The 22,777-nt window shown below is 41.1% G+C and overlaps 1 protein-coding gene across 2 annotated transcripts in view; it reads right to left on the reverse strand.

The window, feature by feature from the left end:
* Positions 1-471: 471 nt before the first annotated feature.
* The window catches only part of als2a (alsin Rho guanine nucleotide exchange factor ALS2 a), a 28,038-nt gene continuing 5,732 nt past the window's right edge, over positions 472-22,777 (reverse strand). Inside the window, exons 8-34 of one of the 2 annotated variants that reach the window (XM_017691732.2) lie at positions 22,568-22,747; positions 22,142-22,313; positions 21,112-21,301; positions 20,917-20,982; positions 20,658-20,820; positions 20,452-20,583; positions 19,587-19,715; positions 19,464-19,487; positions 17,815-17,885; positions 16,374-16,440; positions 15,146-15,345; positions 14,689-14,754; positions 14,503-14,601; positions 14,227-14,394; positions 12,422-12,533; positions 12,272-12,349; positions 11,913-12,046; positions 11,572-11,736; positions 11,272-11,398; positions 10,727-10,884; positions 9,230-9,340; positions 4,786-4,962; positions 4,550-4,595; positions 4,353-4,414; positions 4,110-4,259; positions 2,830-2,926; positions 472-2,672 (exon numbers count right to left, since the gene is read on the reverse strand). In XM_017691732.2, coding sequence (XP_017547221.2) covers positions 2,628-2,672; positions 2,830-2,926; positions 4,110-4,259; positions 4,353-4,414; positions 4,550-4,595; positions 4,786-4,962; positions 9,230-9,340; positions 10,727-10,884; positions 11,272-11,398; positions 11,572-11,736; positions 11,913-12,046; positions 12,272-12,349; positions 12,422-12,533; positions 14,227-14,394; positions 14,503-14,601; positions 14,689-14,754; positions 15,146-15,345; positions 16,374-16,440; positions 17,815-17,885; positions 19,464-19,487; positions 19,587-19,715; positions 20,452-20,583; positions 20,658-20,820; positions 20,917-20,982; positions 21,112-21,301; positions 22,142-22,313; positions 22,568-22,747 — 3,189 coding nt within the window. In that variant the 3' untranslated portion in view covers positions 472-2,627. The remainder of the gene's footprint in view (positions 2,673-2,829; positions 2,927-4,109; positions 4,260-4,352; positions 4,415-4,549; positions 4,596-4,785; positions 4,963-9,229; positions 9,341-10,726; positions 10,885-11,271; positions 11,399-11,571; positions 11,737-11,912; positions 12,047-12,271; positions 12,350-12,421; positions 12,534-14,226; positions 14,395-14,502; positions 14,602-14,688; positions 14,755-15,145; positions 15,346-16,373; positions 16,441-17,814; positions 17,886-19,463; positions 19,488-19,586; positions 19,716-20,451; positions 20,584-20,657; positions 20,821-20,916; positions 20,983-21,111; positions 21,302-22,141; positions 22,314-22,567; positions 22,748-22,777) is intronic. The other variant, XM_017691733.2, reaches the window with a different exon arrangement.

Consider the following 22,777-nt stretch of genomic DNA (forward strand, 5'->3'; position numbering starts at 1 on the left):
AAACACCTATGGGCACAATCAACAGTAAAAATGTCAGAGAAATATACCAGTTTGTACTGTGCAATTCCTTCCATTTCCTCAGTAAAAAAAGGTTTAGGCTCATTAACTCACTCAGTGGCTTTACCCCTCCCCCAAGCCAAGGCCAGTGTGATGTAGTAGTTGGGGTCTTTAGACAATTAATGAGTTATGTCTCCCTGGCACTTTTACTATCCGTGAACAAGGAGAGAAAACATAAAGGAAGACGCTGCACCAATTTTCAGCTTTGTTACAGCCGGTGTAGAACAAAGGGCAGCTCCAGAGAGGTCCAACTTGATCAGAGTCCAGTGCCGTTCAAACACACATAACTCATCTCATCAGTTGGTTTCACTAGCATTCTAATCAAACAGTGCTGGACCCCACACATTCAGGATCTGAGTTAGCCACCCCTGTGGTACAACAAAAATGATGGTGAGAAAAAAAAAGCACTGACAATAATTTTGTTAAAAGAATTTATTTGTCACTTCATATATTAATTCAATGAATTCAAAAATCTTAATCCTTTCACTAAAAATGGATTCAGCCTGTTGCAGCAATTTTCCCATAGAACTCAGTTCGGTCATTATAGTAAACAGCTCATTATCACTAACACTATTATATTAGCCCTTATGTTATTTGTTGTTTGTCTCCAGAACCTCCCAAAGCACTGGACATTCTTTACAGAAGAAATAAAGAATGGTCCTCTGATGTTTTTACATCTATCATTTGTATGAATTTATGCAGTATAGAAAAGGTCCTGAGTGCCTTAAGACGGCAAATTGCAGCACAATACAAGTCTTGCCTTACACAGCGTTAAGGGAAGAGTTAATAGCACTATTACGGGTTAATGAATAAATTCCAGCAAAATCATGAAATGTTTTAAGCAGCTTAGTGTGACAAAGAGAGGTGCCTTATTGAAAGTATAATGTCTGTATGTAACAGGAATGTTGCATTATTTCTACTGTTACAAAGTTCCAGATATAAATGCCTAGAATTTCCATGGAGATTTGCCAATTTATTTAAAGATCTGCTTAATCTGAGTAGCAATTAATTTGTATATACAGTCAAATATGCAGTAATGTTAAAATATTTTAAACTATAATCAGTGTTTTGTTATAATATTTGCTATACTTATTTTTGCATTTTTTCAATCTTGTAACCAACTGAAAACATAATTTTATGAAGGAGAGACCAAAAGAAAAAGGTCCAAAATTACTTAGAATAAAATCTTTAAACGTTGAACGTTAATGTTTTCCCTTAAATGTTAAAATGACTATTTTATAGTTTCAAGGTTTTGTTCTGAGAGTGATGATATATACATGTGGATGTGCACTCAATCAAACACACAAAAATATACACAAACACATGCTTGTACACTTAAACACAGTATTTATGGTAAATCATTCACTCCACATTAGGCTTTTCCCGCAATTGGTGTCTTCTAGAGTCTTAATACTATGAATAAATTATTAAAATATTGATTTTATCTTGGCAAATCTCGACAGTGCCTAAAAGTAGAAAGATCAACTGTGACAGGCACGTGACAGGCACTACTTGCTCAAAAGAAAATTTTAAAATTCTAAATTCAGCATTTATAAAAATATTTAAAAAAAATAAAATGTGTAAGCTCTTTCAACAGTTAGATAAAGCAGAATTCTGCAGACGGCCTAGGTACACTTTATCCAAATATAATTGTTCAGTAGTTATTCCCTCACGTTACATTCAGTACATCTATCTTCTCAGTCAGTTAAACCACAAATCTCTCTAATAAATACATTCCAATAAATTCCAGTGTTTGTGCACTATAAAAATACAGTATCTACCAATTGTTATGAACTTCCTCTTTTCATGTTTATGGAAAATGCTAAATATGTTAGAGCACCACAAAATATTTGACATTTGAGTGTGAACTTTAAAGGGCCGGTATAGCTGTGGGTTTTGATAACAAGAAAGCAGGAGCCAAGACTGAGACCACCTGATTAAACAAGTGGAATCAGTTGTGCTCTTGGTTGTTCGGAAAGAGAACCTTCATTGCCCTTTGCAGACAAGAATGGACACCCCTGACTTAAGCAAACTGTTTGCTCATGGCAGGGCAAAAACCATTGTAGGATGTAACAGTAAAGAGAGTGAGATGTGCACAAGGCAAGTAACCAGCAAGAGTGCAGTTAGCCATGAGTGTAACAAATCAGTTAAAACCACTGAAGATCAATCATATCAATGCTATAACACCTCAATGAACACAGTGACAAAGTGTGAATTCTACTCAGTGCTAGTATATAAACCCCTTTCCGGTCCAGTAACAACCTATAGACTCTTCAGAGTAGCACACCATGAAATGTCCATGTCTAAAAAGTAGCAAATAAAATCAGAAAAGTTTCAGACTTCTGTGTGATGAAGCAGCTGTAAATACTGTGGTGGAATCATGCTCTTCAGGACTGTCATTAATGGGCTTTCTCTCACTTTGTCTTTATAGACCATTGCCAGTGCATTTGACCACAAGGATTACCTCCTCCTGGGTTGGCCAGAGTGTGAACCCACTGCATCCGAAACCAAGTGCAACAATCTCAAAGACCTGATACCAGACATCACTTCACACGCATGCATCTGCATTTCTAGAAGCTTGTAGTCTTTTCATTCTGAATCTGGTAGTAGCATGCCTGTAGAAAGAGGAGACAGAATGAAAGCGTATGTGTGAGAGACTCTTCGAATAAGCACTTGGAAGATATGATATGTTAACTTCAACACACCTACAGTTAACTACACAAATGTGTTTATATGATACTGAATCTGTTACTGTGACACTTTCTTTCATACTTTGAGAGTAGTGAACATCAGTCCAAGTTCTCCATGCTGTAGAGCAGGATCCATCAGGTCCTCTATGAGGCTCACTTCAGAGCCCAGGTTTCTGATCCTGAATTCACACACAAAGATCTAACATTTAAGGAAATTCTACAGACTGCACACATTATTAATTACCCTACATGACGTTTGACTGTACTGACTGCTTATATTAGAATAGCATTCAGTCAATGCTGAAAGAACATACTTTCTTATCCAGCTCTAAACTCAACACCTACAGCGGTTTTGCAATCCATAGTAGCAGAGTAAAGCTTTCAAAACAACATGCCAACTCCTAAAGGATTAAAAAATATATATAAAATTTTTCTTTCAGATCTGGTTTTTTCACATGATGCACACATTTATGGTCAAAACATGGCATGTATAATACACAGCAGCATCTCTCTATTCCTTTATTTTACTTGTTTCCATCAAACTGACCTGTAACTCTAAAGATGTTTTACTGCTGTCACACAACTTATTTTATAGGTACACACAATCTTGTGTTTGACATGTTTCTATCTCTAAGTATTACTGTTAAATAAGTGTGGTTTCAGTTTCTGTTTATTATCTGTTATTTTTCATTAGTTCTTTTGTGTTATTGTAATGTTATTCTCATACTGAAATTTTGTATTACAAAATCCAAACCATGATAGCGTTTTGTGTTCAGCCTGTAAAGCTGTCCTATAATTAAAGAGGGGGTGATATTACCCAATTGTTGGCAAGGTTGCAAGTGTGAATCCTGGCAATGCTGCAAAAAGTTGCTAATTAGTCAATATTTTTGTGGAACCCGATAAAACTGTACAATGTCAATATCAGTATATTACCTCTTTAACTTCTGTGTATTACTTCTTGAACTAAGCACTGACTTTACCAAATTTCTTGTACATGCAAGTTAAAAATAGTCATTCTGGTTCTGGGGCCCCATTTATACAACATTCGTATGCTCAGATTTGCTCTTAAAAGTGATCAAATGAGAAAATGCACATTTAAATTGAAATTAAAAAGTGAAGTGGACGTGGAAACTGTCTAGATGAACCAATGTAAACTGCACTAGGGTTTGCAGTTTTTGAGAGCACTGTTTTTATGCAAATAGAACATGTCTTAAGAACATTTTTAGAATGAAATTCAAATATGTTTTATAAATTAAATCCCTGGTTCCTAAAAACAGAATGTGGATCTTCAGGATTCATGATCACATTTTCACAGGCACACAGCAGATGATCAAATGTGAGGTTGGGTAACACATAGCCTACCGTGCGCGGAGAACTATATAGAGGAAGATGGGGAAGAGGTCATCCATGCACCACAAAAAGTCCTGACCTAGTAAGGCCTGCACTTCCTGTGTGACCTCCTCAAATGTCAAATGAATCACCTGAAGCTTATCTGCAGGAGTGAATGTTGTGCTGCAGAAAAGAGGATTACACAAATAACAGTGAAAGACAACAGGAAACCACAAAGAGAGTCACCCAGCAAACAGTGTGGTGCAGTTTTTTAACCTGATCTGTTGCAGGGTCTCCACAGCAGCAGAAAAACAAGCATCTTTAGTGCTAGGTAGCACCTGATAATTAGGGAAAGGATAAAAAACACATCTAATTCTTATCCTGATACATTATCTATCAATGTTATTATCTTACAATTTTCAAAGAACAGGACTTTCAAAAACACATTCTTTTATGTAAAATTAGAGTATCACCTCTTCATTCCCTCCCAGAACAGAGATTGAGACCGGCCAGAATTTTCTGGAAAGTTAAAAAGAAATGAAGGTGATGCTCATATTAAAGCCTGTAGATGTGGAAAATATTGATAAATTAATAATTCTCAATGAACTATCCCATTAAGAACACTATATATAGTGAGTGCATATACACTGCACAGCAGGGTGTTAATGAGAAGGTGATTACATGTGTGAGTGCTAGTTCAGTGACTCACTCGGGCACTCCCAGGAAGGTGAGCAGCGACAAGTCAGGCTGCTTGTTGAGGCGTAACACACATTCCCAGTACACCTGCTCTTCTCGCTCTCGCTCCAGCGTGTACAGCATGAAGAGAGGAGGATAAAGACGAGGTAACAAAATTGGTAGCAGGAGACTGGAGCTACTCACAAACCAGCTGCAACACAAAAGCATAAAAACAAATCTCTCTAATGCATAGTCTCTCACAGATAGTTAATCTAACAAGCACAGAACACAAAGCCGGTGAAAAGTTACATGTTACAGTAATAAAGTTTAAATTCTTGTAATCACATAACAGTTACTGATTTAACAAGAAATTCATTACTTGCGTTACTCATATACCTTAAAGAGAACACTTATTAATCATGAGCGTTGCATTTAAAACATACACTATATGGACAAAAGTATTGGGAGACACACCCACACACCTTAACTTAATCATTGAACTCAGGTGTTTCCTTTGGTCCCACTGCCACACATGTATAAAGTCAAACACCTAGCCTCTGGATTTAGAATGGGAAGTCATAAAAGCTCCTGTAGGTGTAATGTGTAGGTGTCCCTGTTTTCAAACTGTTTCATTTGACAATTTTTCTATGTTTCCTTATAGCATTAGCTGTTCATAATCTGAATCAAGCATAACTGGCTGTGTCTTCAAAAGCAAGGATAGCGACATGCCTTTAAAATTTGTTTACTGTGATTGTCTACTAGATTAGTAAAGATTACTAAAGACTTTTGAGTTAGAGAGTAATGCAGAAGTACTGAGTAGCGAGATTACTTTTTTCCAAGAGGAAATAAGCAACCTCTCCTTGGATCACCACCTTATCGTGGTGGAGGGGTTTGCGTGCTTGAATGATCTTAGGAGCTATGTTGTCTGGAGCAAAAGCTCCTGGTAGGGTCTCCCATGGCAAACTGGTCCTAGGTGACAGGTCAGACAAAGTGTGATCCATAATAACCCCTATGAAGACACAAAAACTGGACTTGTGTACCCTGCCCGGAACAGGGTTACCGGGGCCCCACCCTGGAGCCAGGCCTGGGGGAGGGGCTCGCCAGCGAGCGTCTGGTGGCCGGGCATTTACTCATGGTGCCCGGCCGGGCCCAGCCCGAAGGAGTTACATGAGTCCCCCCTCCCATCGACCCACCACCAATGGGAGGGGCAGTAGTAGGGGTTCGGTGCGTTGTGGATCGGGCAGTGTCCGAAGGAGTGGGCCCTGGCGTTCTGATCCTTGGTTGCTGAAACTGGCTTTTGGAACTTGGAACGTTACCTCACTGGCGGGGAAGGAGCCTGAGTTGGTGCGCGAGGTTGAGAGATACTGGCTAGATATAGTCGGGCTCACCTCAACACACAGCTTGGGCTCTGGGTCCAATCTCCTTGGGAGGGGCTGGACTTTATTCTTTTCTGGAGTTGCCCATGGTGAGAGGCGGCGGGCAGGTGTGGGCTTTCTCATAGCCCCTTGACTCGGTGCCTGTATGTTGGGGTTTTCTCCGGTGGACGAGAGGGTAGCTTCCCTATGCCTTCGGGTTGGGGAACGGGTTCTGACTGTTGTCTGTGCTTATGCATCGAACAGCAGTTCAGAATACCCAGCCTTCTTAGAGTCCTTGGGAAGGGTGCTTGAAAGTGCTCCTCCTGGAGACTCTATTGTCCTACTGGGGGACTTCAACGCTCATGTGGGCAACGACAGTGAGACCTGGAGGGGTGTGATTGGGAGGAATGGCCTCTCTGATCTGAACCCGAGTGGTGTTCAGTTTTTGGACTTCTGCGCAAACCACAGTTTGTCCATCACGAACACCATGTTTGAACACAAGGATGTCCATAAGTGCACATGGCACCAGGACACCCTAGGCCGCAGTTCAATGATTGACTTTGTAGTCGTGTCATCGGACTTGCGGCCATGTGTTTTGGACACTCGGGTAAAGAGAGGAGCTGAGCTGTCAACTGATCACCACCTGGTGGTGAGTTGGATCAGGTGGTGGGGGAAGATGCCGGTCAGACCAGGCAAGCCCAAACATATAGTGAAGGTTTGCTGGGAACGTCTAGCAGAAGAACCTGTCAGATTGATCTTCAACTCACACCTCCGTCAGAACTTTGACCAGATATCGGGGGAGGTGGGGGACATTGACTCAGAATGGGCCATGTTCCGTTCCTCCATTGCTGAAGCGGCTGACTGTAGCTGTGGCCGTAAGGTAGTTGGTGCCTGTCGGGGCGGTAATCATCGAACCCGGTGGTGGACACCCCAGGTGAGAGATGCCGTCAAGCTGAAGAAGGAGTCCTACCGGGCATGGTTGGCCTGTGGGACACCAGAGGCAGCTGGCAGGTATCGACAGGCCAAGCGATCTGCGGCTTCAGTTGTCGCCAAGGCAAAAACCCGTGTATGGGAGGAGTTTGTGTGAGGCCTTGGAAAGTGACTTTAAGACGGCTCCGAAAAGATTCTGGCAAACCGTCAGGCGACTCAGAAGGGGAAAGCAGTGTGCCACTAGCACTGTATATAGTGGAGATGGTGTGCTGCTGACTTCGACTGAAGACGTCATTGGGCGGTGGAAGGAATACTTTGAGGACCTTCTCAATCCCACCGACACGTTCTCCAGTGAGGAGGCTGAGTCTGGGGACATGGGAATAGGCTTGTCCATTACTGAGGCCGAAGTCGCTAAGGTAGTTAAGAAGCTCCTTGGTGGCAAGGCTCCAGGGGTGGATGAGATCCGCCCTGAGTTCCTCAAGGCTCTGGATGTTGTGGGGCTGTCTTGGCTGACACGCCTTTTCAACATTGCGTGGACATCGGGGGCGGTGCCACTGGATTGGCAGACTGGGGTGGTGGTGCCTCTTTTTAAAAAAGGGGACCGGAGGGTGTGTTCCAACTACAGGGGAATCACACTCCTCAGCCTCCCTGGCAAGGTCTATGCAGGGGTACTGGAGAAGAGAGTCCGGCTTATAGTCGAACCTCGGATCCAGGAGGAACAGTGCGGGTTCCGCCCTGGTCGTGGAACACTGGACCAACTCTTCACCCTCTCCAGGATTCTGGAGGGTTCATGGGAGTTTGCCCAACCAGTCCACATGTGCTTTGTGGATCTGGAGAAGGCATTCGACTGTGTTCCCCGGGGTATTCTGTGGGAGGGGCTTCGGGAGTACAGGGTACATGGCTCTTTGCTACGAGCCATTCAGGCCCTGTACAAACAAAGCTGTAGTTTGGTTCGCATAGCCGGCAGTAAGTCAAACTCGTTCCCAGTGAGAGTTGGACTCCGTCAGGGCTGCCCTTTGTCACCGATTCTATTCATAATTTTTATGGATAGAATTTCTAGGCGCAGTCAAGGGATGGAGGGTGTCCGGTTTGGTGACCTCAGGGTCACATCGCTGCTGTTTGCAGATGATGTGGTCCTATTGGGGACATCAGGCCGCGAACTTCAGCTTTCGCTGGATCGGTTTGCAGCCGAGTGTGAAGCGGCTGGGATGAGAATCAGTACCTCTAAATCCGAGACCATGGTTCTCAAGCGGAAAAGGGTGGAGAGCCCTCTCTGGGTCGGGGATAGGCTCTTGCCTCAAGTGGAGGAGTTCAAGTATCTCGGGGTCTTGTTCACGAGTGATGGTACAAGGGAGCGGGAGATTGACAGGCGGATTGGTGCTGGGTCAGCAGTGATGCGGGCACTTTACCGGTCTGTTGTGGTAAAGAAAGAGCTGAGCCATAAGGCAAGGCTCTCGATTTACCGGTCGATCTACGTTCCCACCCTCACCTATGGTCATGAGCTTTGGGTAATGACCGAAAGAATAAGATCGCGAATACAAGCGGCCGAAATGAGTTTCCTCCGCAGGGTGTCTGGACTCTCCCTTAGAGATAGGGTGAGAAGTTCAGTCATCCGGGAGGGACTCGGAGTAGAGCCGCTGCTTCTTCACATCGAGAGGAGCCAGCTGAGGTGGTTCGGGCATCTGGTTAGGATGCCTCCTGGACGCCTCCCTCGGGAGGTGTCACAGGCGAGTCCACCTGGGAGGAGACCCCGGGGAAGACCCAGGACACGCTGGCGCGACTATATCGCCCAGCTGGCCTGGGAGCGCCTCGGAATCCCCCTTGGAGAGCTGGTGGAAGTGGCTGGGGAAAGGGAGGTCTGGGCTTCATTGCTTAGGATGCTGCCCCCACGACCCGAACCCCGGAGAAGCGGAAGATAATGGATGGATGGATGGATGGATGGAAATAAGCAAATTAATCACACTACAGCTAGAGAGAAGTAATCAGTAACTTGTGATGGATTGCTTTTGCTGAGTAACAACCCTAATGCTGATTGGCGCACACAACTTTTCACCACTAAAACATGACTATTCCTACATGAAGATTTTCCTTGATTGTAGGGGTGGGAACTATGGCATGTTTTTGTAACTGCAATAAATTATAACCACATTTTCAGAAACACCCAAATATCTATGTTTATGCTTTTGGTCTTACCCTTGCTGGACTGTGTCAGAGTTGGTGCTGCTGCACAGGGAGTCACTGGCCCTCCTTTCTGAAGACTCAGGGATGAAACCCCCTTCTTCAGGCAGACCAGGAAACAGAAACCTGAGGAAATCACAGGAGAAGAAATGGCCTTATCTTGCTTTCAGTTACCAGATTGAACTTAGCACTGCTGGATACAGTAAGAAAAAACATCTGTTTATCTGTTTCAAATTCCTACTTTGGGGACTACAAAAGCTCTACATATTAAATTTAACGTACAACTAAGTCACAAAACCCTTTTCTGTACTGTGATCTGAAAACCTACCTTAAGAAAAAATTTGTGAGTGCATATTAGCAGAGGTGGACGAAGTACACAAAACATGTACTCAAGTTAAAGTAGAGATACCCAAGGTAAAATATTACTCCAGTAAAAGTAGAAGTCCTTACTCTAGACCTCAACTTGAGTAAAAGTACAAAAGTATTTGTCTTCAAATGTACTTAAGTATCGAAAGTAAAAGTACTAAAAGATTAATTATGACTAATGTCCTGTTATCATTTTTATAACAAGACTCGCTTCCTGAACTCATTTTAGGTGAAAATCCTCCAGCGTCTCTCTTGGTAAACCAGTCTTTTAATAGAACGTCATTAATTAGTGACGCTGATGTCTATTAAAATGATCATAAGCACAAAACACTGAAGATAAACAGTTTCCATCAGGGAGAACCGAGTGGCTCTGAAATCACTTTTTACACACAAGCAAAGTTTCAGTTTCAGATTTATTTACAACTTAGTTCCAAGTTTAAGTTTAATAAAAACTGGCTTTAAACACAGGATCACAAATGAGCTTCCTTTACTATGTTGATCTGTAGGCCTCTGTTCATAAACATAAACCAGCCCAAACTAATTTACTATAAAATGAGATAAATTCAGAAAAAAGCCAGGTCAGTCACGACTGCATACGTGGACATATTTCTATATTGTGCTCTATTTACACAAAGCACTGATGTTGAACCGTGTGCTGCACTGGGTCGATATGACCAACAGGTCAAAACAAGCTCAGAACAAAGTGACCGCTGGGCCCTGATTGGTGTTCTTGCTTTGCACTTCTTTTGTTTTGACATGTTACATTTTTATACACACAGAAACCAAAAGAAATGACAGATTTCTCAAAATGTAGTGGAGGAAAAAGTCAGATATTAGACTTTGAAATGTAGTGGAGTGAAAGTAAAAAGTTGCCCAGAATAGAAAAACTTAAGTAAAGTACAGATACACAAAAAACTACTTAAGTACAGTAACTAATTACATTTACTGCATATTAGTCCATACTGAACACTAAAATCTTTTCCAGAACTGATGTTTGAGATTGTAAATATTATGTACATAATTTATGCAATTGTAAAAAAACATGTAAACTCTATTCATATTTAAAAGTAGACATTCAAAATGAAATCAGAACAAATGGAGAGTGCACCAGTGTTAAATTAAATATGGAGTCATTCGAGAAGTTACCTAACCAGTTCGAATATGCGTTTCAGGTAGGACTGGATCTCCTCCACTGCCTGCTGTAAAAGCCTCCTGTTTGAGCCCACTCCCACATATGTCATTCTGTACACAGTGACCAGAGTCTCCAGCAGCCAGCCCAGAGGATGCAGAGGAGTATCACATGCCTTGGAAGAAGTTATAATATGTGAAATAAAAACAAAATGAAACTCTTCATATAGGGCAATGTGTTCACAACAGACAAGAGTCAAGAAAATCACAATTAGATTTATAAGTTTTTTACAAATGTGAGCTTTGACACGTACTTTGAATGTAATGCTTTTACAACAGCCAGTATGTTTCAGTAAAAATAAAAATATTATACAACTGTTGTAAGAATGAACTTGTGGATTTTATTTATTTTGACTGTCTGAGAATATTCTTTAAATGCCTATACACAAAGCCCCACTGTTTCCCTATTGTACAATCTATAACTAATCTTTCCCTATTGTACAATCTATAAACTAATAACTTGTTTAGTGAAGAGTGAGTCTCTGTGAGAGAAGCAGTCTCACCTTGATGAGGTAGCGACGGATGCTCTCATAGACTTCAGCAGTAACAGGTCCCATGTGCTGAGGAATCACCTCCAGACTCTCCAGCATCTTACACTGTGAGCGGCTCATAGTTCCTGGACTAAACACACTGATATGAAAGAGTCATTATGAATCAGTTTTGTAAAACAAAAATCACATATGACTGCTGTGTATGTCAGTGGTGCCAAAAAGTATTTTGACAGTTTAATTATTTAATCATTAGTAAACTTCAATTAAGTTTTTTAGGCTACTTTAAAAATGTTTGACAACAACTGTATGTACACGTCTTTCTGCTGTCTGCAGCTGGCTGTTAGGATGACTGCAATGTTCTCCCAGGCTCTGTCATTCTCTCCCTGTCCTGGAGTTTCACAGCCTAGCCGGCTCCAGCATTCCTCAAATACAGCCCTCCACTTCTGCTCTGCAGGAACTACATAATGACCAAGCACTCTACACACACACACACACACACACACACACACACACACACACACACACACACACACACACACACACACACACACACACACACACACATTTACAAGTTATCTAAAACAGGCCAGACTTTCTGACCTCGCATATGCTTTACACAAAATGAAATTTAAACCTTTGAGTGTTATACTCACAGTGGCTTATTCTCCTTCTTCTCAGTCTCATAAAGGCACGGCTTTATAAAAGTACCAGCTACCTTCAGTTCAGAGCCCCACTCGCCCACAAAGATGCCATCAAAAGAGTCTCCATTAGGCATAGATAGGACACCCTAAACAGAACCAGTATTACACAATATTACATATAATAATGAAAATCATCTGACGCCTTGTGCTTGCAGAAATGCCACTGATTACGGAATTAAGAATGAGTTGCTCTGGATAAGAACATCTGCTAACTATACAAATGTAAATCAGACCTAATGTCTTGCCAAAATGAATAATTCTACACAAGTTCTTTGGAACTTCATTGTTATTTTCTGCTCTTTCAATAATACCTTTCCATTCAGCACCCAATCCTCTGAAAACTCTCCTTCAAAGACAGTGTCATCTTCACACAGCAAAAGCCCATTGCCCTGAAATAACAAGTAAGGGTTTTGTTCCATGCCAGAGTCAAACAATGTATGCCACAAAAAATGACTACTCACCATCATCTTGTTGTTACTAAAAGCTCCTTCATAATAGAGCCCAAACTGAGTAACAACAACACCATTCCCCTGTCGAAGATCCTCCAGCCACATACCCATGTACTTTTCTCCCCTAAGAGGAAAAAAAAGAAACATTGGCAAGATAAAAGATGAACGATATGACATAATGTGACTCAAAAATGTATCATTTACTTCTCACTCACAGCATTACTGAACCAACTGTATTCCCAATTCTAGATTCTAAACTTCCATACTTGCCAAAACCATATTGGTCTTTGTACATCAACATATTGCCAAAAGTATTCGCTCGTCTGCTTTCACACGCATATTGAACTTGAGTGATATCCCATTCTTAATCCATAGGGTTTAATATGTCGATCCACCCTTTGCAGCTATAAGAGCTTCAACTCTTCTGGGAAGGCTTTCCACAAAGTCTATGAAATATACTGTTTATGGGAATTTTTGACCATTCTTCCATAAGTGCATTTGTGAGATCAGACACTGATGTTGGACAGGAAGGCCTGGCTCGCACAGACACTGATGTCGGACAAGAAGGCCTGGCTCGCAGTCTCCACTCTAATTCATCACAAAGGTGTTCTATCGGGTTGAGGTCAGGCCTCTGTGCAGGCCAGTCAAGTTCTTCCACACCAAACTTGCTCATCCATGTCTTCATGGACCTTGCTTTGTGCACTTTTGCGCAGTCATGTTGGACCAGGAAGGGGCCATCCCCAAACTATTCCCACAAAGTTGGGAGCATGAAATTGTCCAAAATGTCTTGGTCTGCTGAAGCATTAAGAGTTCCTTTCACTGGAATTAAGAGGCTGAGCCCAACTCCTGAAAAACAACCCCACACCAAAACTCTGCCTCTACCAAACTTTACACTTGGCACAATGCAGTCAGACAATTACCGTTCTCCTGGCAACCGGCTAACCCAGACTCGTCCATCAGATTGCTAGTTGAAGAAGTGTGATTCGTCACTCCAGAGAACACGTCTCCACTGCTCTAAAGTCCAGTTGCAGCACTTTACACCACAGCATTCGATGCCTTGTATTGCGCTTGGTGATGTAAGGCTTGAATGCAGCAGCTTGGCCATGGCAGCCCATTCCATGAAGCTCTCTACACACTGTTCTTGAGCTAATCTGAAGGGCACGTGAAGTTTGGAGGTCTGTAACAATTGACAGAAAGTTGGCGACCTCTGTGCACTATGTGCCTCAGCATCCACTCACCCCGTGCGGTCATTTTTTATATGGCCTACCACTTCATGGCTGAGTTGTTGTTGAGTTGTTGTGCTCCCAATTGCTTCCACTTTGTTATAATACCACTGACAGTTGACTGTGGAATATTTAGTTAATTTAGTAAATTTTACGACTGGACACAGATGGCATCCTATCACGGTACCACACTGAATTCATTGAGCTCCTGAGAATAGCCCATTCTTTCACAAATGTTTGTAGAAGCAGGCTGCATGTCTAGGTGCTTGGTTTTATCCAGCTGTGGCCATGAAAGTGATTGGAACACAAGAATTCAATGATTTGGATGGGTGACTGAAAACGTTTGGAAATCTAGTGTAGAAGATGAGCAATTATTTGAATCTGACAAAAGGTTATTTTTGTATATAGCCTTGTTTTGCATAAAGAAAAAAAATGTTTTACATTTTTTTGTATTTTTTACATTTTTATGTATGTTGGAATTGCGGACTTGAACGTTTTAAACATCTCAGCACCATGATAAGTTTCGCAATCAGGAAAGCATACTGACTGCACCATGTCTAAACAAATAAACAAATAAATAAATAAGTGCAGTACTTTGTGATGTCATCAAACACGCCATAGCCATTTTTCTTGTCATGGAGCCAGTGGCCAACAAACACACTGCTGGATGATGGGGAGGCCAGTCGGCCACTGCTCAGCATGCCATGGCCATGACGCTGGTTCTCTCGGAACGAGCCCTCATACACTTCACCTGTGGCACACCTGAGGAGAAAACACACCTTGGATCAGCAGAATAGGCTGGAACCTAAGAAATGGGTCAACCATGTTAATCGAACTCCTTGGTAGAACTCAAAATAACATGCACATTACCAGTACGTTCCAAAGCCATGCATTTTGCCCTCCTTCCAGTGGCCCTTGTACCGATCATACTTATTGAAGGTCTTATTGGGCATCATATAATCCCCGAACCTACAGACAGAGAACATATGAGGAGCCAACAAGATCAATACTCATTTTTAAACAGATAACCCAGGTGTGTATGGCTTATATACTGACCCATCCTCCAGACCATTCTTGAATGTACCACAGTAAACTCTGCCATCAGGCCACTTCAGCATTCCTCTGTTGGGAGAGGTGTGAAGCAGTACTTGAATCACCTGAGTGCTTAAGTTCTTTTGTGGACAGTTCCAGTTCCGATGATGTTTTTCATGTTCCACATGGCAAATTAGCTATATATAGATAAAGAATGCTCTGCCACAGATCATATTTATATGTGTGTTATGAGTTTAAAAAAAAGCATAATTAATTCAATACATTTACAGTAGGCATTTATGCACATTCATAGCAGGTGGATTTAACAAAAAATACAATACCAGCCACTTTAAGTAGTGGCCAACATATGCCTGATCAATAACCCCAATCTGCTGTTTTATTAAAGTGGCTGACTGCAGGCTTAATTTTGGTCTGTGAAATACAGAAAAATCAATATCAAATAAAACAAACATGCACTTACTTGCCATGAGGTTTTCCAGGTAGCCAGCGGCCACTGTACGTGGCATCTTTGAGTCTGCTTTCTTTTTTGAAGGTATAAGTAGCAGTGCGGGAGACAGGGGGCTCCACCCTCTGACTGCTACTCAAATTAAGGCCCCTCCTATCCAGACCCACCCCCAGCACATCATCCACAGCCTGATTAATGGCCTTCAGCCATTTACCCTGAGCAGAGACCGAGAGCGTGAGAAAGAGAGAGAGGGAGCGAGAGCAAGAGACGTGATTAAAAAAGCCAGCAATACTACAAACCCAAGTCCAAATAAGTTGGCACAGAATTGAAAATGCCAATAAAAATAAAATGCAGTGATTATTAAATTTATGATTAAACAACATTAGTTGTTTTATCTTATGACTAGTTTTTTGTAAATATGCATGCACTCCACATATGACGCCTGAAACACCTTCCAAAAAAGTGAGGCCAGGGGCATGTTAACACTGTGATACATCACCTCTTTTTAACAGCACTTAATAAACGTGGAAACAAACCTACGGGGCATTCATTATCATATTTTGCCTTTTATAATGCACCAAATGTATTCAATAGGAGACAGTCAGGCCAGTCTAGCACCCACTCTCTCTAATTACACAGTCATGCTGTTGTAAGACGGGGAGAATGTGACTTGGTGTGGTCATGCCAAAGTGATTTTTCCAGATTTACTGAATTTTTTGATGATTATGTGCACTGTAGAGGGTAAAATACCTAAAATCCTGGGAAATGCTTAATGAGAAACATTCTTAAACTTGGATTATTTACTGAGGCATTTTTTGGCAAAGCCTCAACCCATCATTGCTCATAAAGGACTAGGCCTTCCCTGAATGCTCCTTTTATATTCAAGCTTGATTACACCACCTCTTTTAAAATATTTTGTGAACATATAATGATCCTAGTCTTAAGTTAGTCCTGTCACAGCTTTTTTTGGAAAGTGTAAATTTCAGACATCAACTTCAGACTGAGTGCATTTTTATAATAAAACAATTAAGGTAATAAGAATATACATTAAATATCTTGTCTTGGTACTGCTTTCATTTAAATACAGGTCAAAGTGGATTTACAAATCACTTCTTTGTTTCATTTGCATTTACAACACTGCCTCAATGTTTTTGGAACTGGGTTTGTAAATGGCCTGGATCAGCTCTGATCAGTATGAACAGGCCAGAAACACTAAATATAAGGGGGAGGATGAGACTTGTACCTTCTCCAGTGGGGAAGAGGTCAGCACTGTGAAATTCTCTTCAGGGGTCGTCAGCTTCAGTCCCAATCTGATTAGATTATTGGGAAGTTGAGCCTCATTAGAAACAGACTATTTCTTTACTACAGGTTTCTTCTACAGGTTTCTCTATTCTTGTCTCGGACAGAATAGACAATTGACACTCCTGACTCAATAATAAGCTATCAATAAAATATCAGACATCAAGACGTTCATGAGCTGAGGTGGGTATAATAGCAAAAGAAACATCTAATTGCAGTGCTGCTTTTTCTAGACCTGCACAAAAGAACTTTGCTTACGATGTCATGAAGGGATACCATGACATTAAAATACCTTCTTTCAATTACAGACTGTAGTCCACCTGTTATTCTGCGTACTTTGTTAGCCCCCTTTTACCCTGTTCTTCAGTGATTAGGACCCCGACAGGACCACCACAGAGCAGATATTATTTAGGTGGTGGATCATTTTCAGCACTGCAGTAACACTGATATGGTGGTGGTGTGTTAATGTGTGTTGTGCTGGTACGAGTGGATCAGACACAGCAGTGCTACTGGAGTTTTTAAACACTCACTGTCCACTCTATTAGACACACCTTGTAGATGTCAGAGACAGTAGCTCATCTGTTGCCGTACAGTTTGCGTTAGTCATCATAGTCCATCATTAGTGGTCACAGGATGCTGTTGACTGGATATTTTCCCAGTCCAGCAGTGACACTGAGGTGTTTAAACACTCCAGAATCACTGCTCTGTCTGATCCACTCATACCAGCACAACACAGACTGAGGTCACTGCAGTGCTGAGAATGATCCACCACCAAATAATAACTGCTGTGTGGGGGTCCTGACCACTGAAGAACAGGGTGAAAGGGAGCTAAGAAAGTATACAGACAAAAGTAAATAGAGAAACAGACGGACTACAAATGTGTAATTGTACTAAGTGCATCTATATAAAAAGCAGAGCTGATAAAATGAACAAAGAGTGTAGATACAAGAAGGAGGTTTTAATGTTATGGCTGATCGGCATATAGTAATTTTGCACCAGATACACAATGCTTAACTTACAAATAGCACATGGTATGCTAGGCATGTAAAATGACAGATTTTAATACTGATTTTTTCAAGTTTTTATTTTAATGACATCGCATTATTAAACTTTATTTTTATACGTTTAATCCGGGGAAATTTGAGCTAATAATGCAGAGCCTGTGATCTCATATTCTGGAATATTACATTTAGCATTCAAGTCTTAAGCCCACAGAAATGGATGTGCTAGTCTATATGGAGAAAAAAGGCCTAGAACTAAACATTTATGGAGAATAACTGCATCTGAACCACAGTCACAATGAGTTTTTCCTTAAATTTTTAACTATATATGCTAAAACAGTAACTAATGAATATTTGGAAACACAGGGTATGGAAGCAACTTACAAGCCCATATTTTCATCCGAGATGGGTTCTACCCAGAGTGTGGCCAGCGGATAAACAAAGTGAGAGGAGAACTGAAAAAGAGGCAGAGAACAGTGACATACACACAGCACACAATCCACTCACAAGAAAGTGTGACTCATGTCTGCTGGCCCTGACACTTTGGAGAACAGTACTGTAAATCAGACAGATGTCATCAGTGAACTTTAACATAGAGTTTCACTGAAAGGAAACGGTGGCGAAATAAGACGGTTAAGACAGTGTGTTTTCAGGCATATTCAAGTTAAATGTTCGACTTTTTAAAGAATGACTTTAATGCCACTTCAGACATAATTTAAGACTATAAGGATCTATCAAATATAAAAAACACCCTTCAAAGAAACTCATACTTTATCAACCAGGTTTACATGGCATGAGCAACCCCATATTATTCATTGTTTATGTGAAATTATTTCAAATGTTAAGTGTACGCCAGCCTGGCTCCAGTGCTTAAATGATCAATAGAGCAGAGAGATTTGAATATTTAAATATAATTTCAATGCCATGGAAAGGTGACAATAGAAGATGTGGGTAAAAAAAAGAAAGAAGCAGCATCCACAAACAGTACAGCTGTCAAAAGATCAAAGCTCAGAAACGCTCACCAGAGAAACTGAAAATGCAAAAAAAATGAAGGGAACAGAGAGATTCAAGCATGAGGATGAAGATCTGTCTAGCATCTGCTAAACTGTCACACAGAGCTATTACAACTGAGACAAAGAAAAGGAACAGAAATAACGAACTGATCAACACTGACTTCATTGGATGACAGCGACAAGCAATCTGCATATTGCATACAATAAATTCCATTCACACATTAAACCAATACATCCAACATTCCAGAATGGCTTTGCAAACTCAGACTGAAACTTAGCACAATTGTGTGTCAGCAGAGTGAATCACAAATCACATAGGATTGAGGTCTGAGCAAAATAGACCACATGATGCAATTGGCAAGATAAAGCCTTCACAAGGGCCTATAATGAGGAACACTCAGTATGGTTAGAGAGGAAGGTAGGCCTTGGCTTGAGACGATTTTTGTTTTATCTTGATTGTTTAGCAATTATAAACTGTAAATTTGGCCTTATTTGTCAACATGAATTTGTGTGTCAAAATCACTGGCCTTCTGAAAAGAATTTCTCTCTGTTTTGCAAGAAATTAGTCAAGATATGAAGTTATGCTTAGATTTCGTTGCTGTCAGAGCAAAACCTTCTATCTTCAACATGGCAGTTTACAGCAGAAGGAAGAATGTTCCTGACTTAAACTGGAAATTGTAACATTTCTTTTCATTATTTTGGTCTTTTTTCTTTGTCCATTCATTAAGAAATGTTCATACAGTGCCTAGGTCAGCTGGTGTTTGCAAATTATGGGGTAAAACACATGAAAAAAGAAGATACATAATATCGTCCCAACAGAGACAATTTAAAGATCTCAATTATGCTGATCAAACTGGAAATAATCTTGTTAATGATAAAATATCTTGTTTTTGGCAGAAGAGTTTCAGATTCTGTGATTGTTTTAGATTTATATTATGGTGACCTAATCTTTAAAAAAAAGTCACAAGCCAAGTCAGGGAACAAGTGATACCATTAAGGGCCAAACTAAATTATACTTACAAATTTCTTAGATGGAATGGTACCCTGAGTAAAAAAGACAATTGCGATATGAACTTGGATCCAAAACCATATGAAAAACCACAGATGAAAAACCTAGTATAAAGCAAGAACAAGCACACTAACCTGTGCATGAACAAGTGCATCATTAAATAGGATGAACCAGTTGACTGAAAATCTTCCAGCGTTCTGCAGAGTCAAACCTTTATTACCACTCTCACACACCAGCCGGCGAGATGGCTTCCGCAGAGATTCCTAGAAAGAAAAAAGGTAAGTGAACACACATGCACACACAGCGAGCACAGTACAAGAGTGAACCGTGATTTTTAGAGTTAAGACCAAAAAATGTCAAACCTCAGCCAAACTCCAAGGAAAAACACTTCTATAATAATTCTAATTTCTGCTAGCTCTCCTTTGGGTTGTCCAATACTATGTTAATGCCAAGCTAACATTGATGAACACAAACATATTCTGGCACATTCAACATATTACAGTGACTATACCGGTAGACAGACCCGACAAAGAGCTGCTGTTTTCCATTTTCAAACAACTTCCAGCAGGTCTAGAGAGACATTTTCAACCCTTTCCAAAATTGGTTCCACCAATTAGAAATCAGAATGTGATTTGTTGTTTCTACTATCCGTTTCTAAGTATTTTGCTGGTTAAAACAGCTCAGCCTCTGAAGGCATTCTTATGGCTGAATAAACCTAGATACATGGGAAATATCCTGATTGGAACATTTTCCACTAGGCATTTCAAGATCTTTTGTTCTCAACCAACACTTAACAATAAAACAAGTGTATAGTATAACTTTTGCAGAATATTCTATTAAAAAAATTAACACATATTTTATTACCCTGAAATCATTAGGCCTAGCAGGCCCTTTGGTTCCCCAGTGCTACAGTATAACCCAAAAAATCTAATTTGTGCCAATTCAAACAAAACGGTCTTATTTTCCTGAGATTAAATCTGGGGCAATTCTGAAACTCACCAAGCTCTTTCCAGAGAAATTCTTCCAAAATACATGAGTAGTTTCTGCCTCTTTCTTCTGTTTGCTTAAGAGATGGGCCAAGGTCTCATACTGCACCAAGCCATCTTGAATCCTTTGATATTCCAAAGAAGTCTGAGAGAAAAAGACGTTTAAAATCCAATACATGACACCTGTACGAGGGATTTTGAAACTGCTTCTGCACTCACCACATCAAAGCAAGCAGCTAGCTTCAGAAGGAGTCTGCCATAATCATGCAGGTGTTGCAACGGCATGTAAAACAGATTCAGTAGCAAATCATTTGGGGAGACGTTTTTCTCTTTTGGCTCAATAAGTTTCTGGACCAGATCCAGCTTCTTCCCTAAACATTCTCTGAAAACAAATAAAATTGGTTTAATATCTTAAGAAAAAGGACTCTAGAGTATCTCTAAGATGATGACTGAGGAGTTAAGAGAACAAGAAACATACTGGGAGGGCTTCACCAGCGATTGGAATCCTCCCATTACGAAGAAGTTCCCTACAGGATCGCTGTAACTGTGGAAGAGAATTGAGATAACATCAGTGATATCTTTTCATGACATTGATGATGCATTTGCTTCTATTGTACACATTGCAGTATCAAGAAGGCACTGTTAACAGAGGGTAAATAATAAAAAGACATACCTTTTATAGGTTTCTAAGAAAATGTCTGCTTTTCTCAAAATGGCCAGAGTTTTAATGTCTCTGCTGTGGTGTAGGAAGTTGGTAAGAGAGGTGGCGTGCTGCCCTGTTAGATGGCACAGACGACTGAAACAACCTGCCACAGTCTGGAACAGATGCATGGAGGTCTGGCCCAGATATGAGCTGAGACTCTCTAGTAAGAGAATCAAAAAAGAAGTACCCTCAAAATAGCACATCAGGTTACAACATTGCAAAACACTCAGACACATCCACACTACACTCCTGAAATTCATGTCAAGTAAGCAAGGTGACAAGCCAAAATATTTCTAACACAGGACAAAACCTTAGGCGGTTGTACCTTTGGGGAGCCATATACAAGATACACCTTGTTTAACTATATAACAGCAGTACACGCAGTATCTCATATTGGACAACAGATTCAAATCCAGGTGTTGGATGGGGTTGAGGTTCGAGTTCTTCCACACCTTACCCAACCATGCCTTTATGGACCTTGCTTTGAGCACTGGGGCACAGTCATGCTGTAACAGAAAAGGGCCTTCCCCAAACTGCTCCAACAAAGTTGGGAGCAAACAATTCTCCAAAATGTCTTGGTATGCTGAAACATTAAGATTTCCCTTCTCTGGAACTAAGTGGTCTAGGCCAACCTCTGAAAAACAACTTCATAGCATTATCCCTCCAGAGGGGTGTCAGAGGGGTCATTCTATGAAAGTGCCATGTTTAACATCACTGAGTTCTTCAGTACGACCCATTCTACTGCCACTGTTTGTCTATCGAGACTGCAAGGCTCACAAAGCCTCACAATTTCACATCAGTCAGGCCCTAGCGCCCAGCTCAGGTCCAGCCCAGTTTGGTCTTCAGTGTGTCAAAACACCTGATTAAATTCAGCAGTAAATTACCGGGTTTAACAGATGTGTCTAACTAGGAAAATTACTAAACTGTGCTGGACTTTAGACCTGAAACTCCTGCTTTAAAATACCGTAATCTCAATAGAATTACTAAGGCTGATACTCACCCCGAGCCAGTAGGGGCCGCAGTACCTGGTTCTTCACTTTGCTCAGTGTGCAGTAGAACCTTCTCTCTGCTGATGCCAGTTCATGCAAAGTGGCAATGAAGCCCATCACATTCTGATCAGCCAGAGCCACGCAGTCTAGCCCTCCAGCAAAAACACTGCTCACATAGCCAATCTGTAGATATATACAAAATAGTCCATACTAATAATTATCCTTGCTGCTACAACAATTATGTGCACAATCAGTGTGCCCGTAACACATTATATTTTGCCAATATTCAATATTCTTGATTTGAAAAGTTTATGGTTGAATACAAAGCACTACACCTACAAATAATTCTGCACTCTGCCACAGATCTGGCTATAACTCAATTCCACCAATCGGGATTTTTACTGGGCAACACTGCAAAAACTAACAGTCATACTAACATTCATGCAAAAGGGCAGCAGGGCAGGCGTCTGAGTGTATGTTCCGTTGTTAGAGTCATCCGTCGCCAGCACTTGCTCTCCACTGTAGTACAGAATAGGCTGGAAGCAATCACCATCAGCTAACAGTACAGTGTGGGTCTGTCCACCAGCTACATCCCACACACGAATACCCTCAGACATCTACAACAAATGCAACAGCCAAGACACCAG

This window comes from Pygocentrus nattereri, chromosome 6, assembly GCF_015220715.1.
Source record: "Pygocentrus nattereri isolate fPygNat1 chromosome 6, fPygNat1.pri, whole genome shotgun sequence".
Taxonomy (NCBI): Eukaryota; Metazoa; Chordata; class Actinopteri; order Characiformes; family Serrasalmidae; genus Pygocentrus; species Pygocentrus nattereri.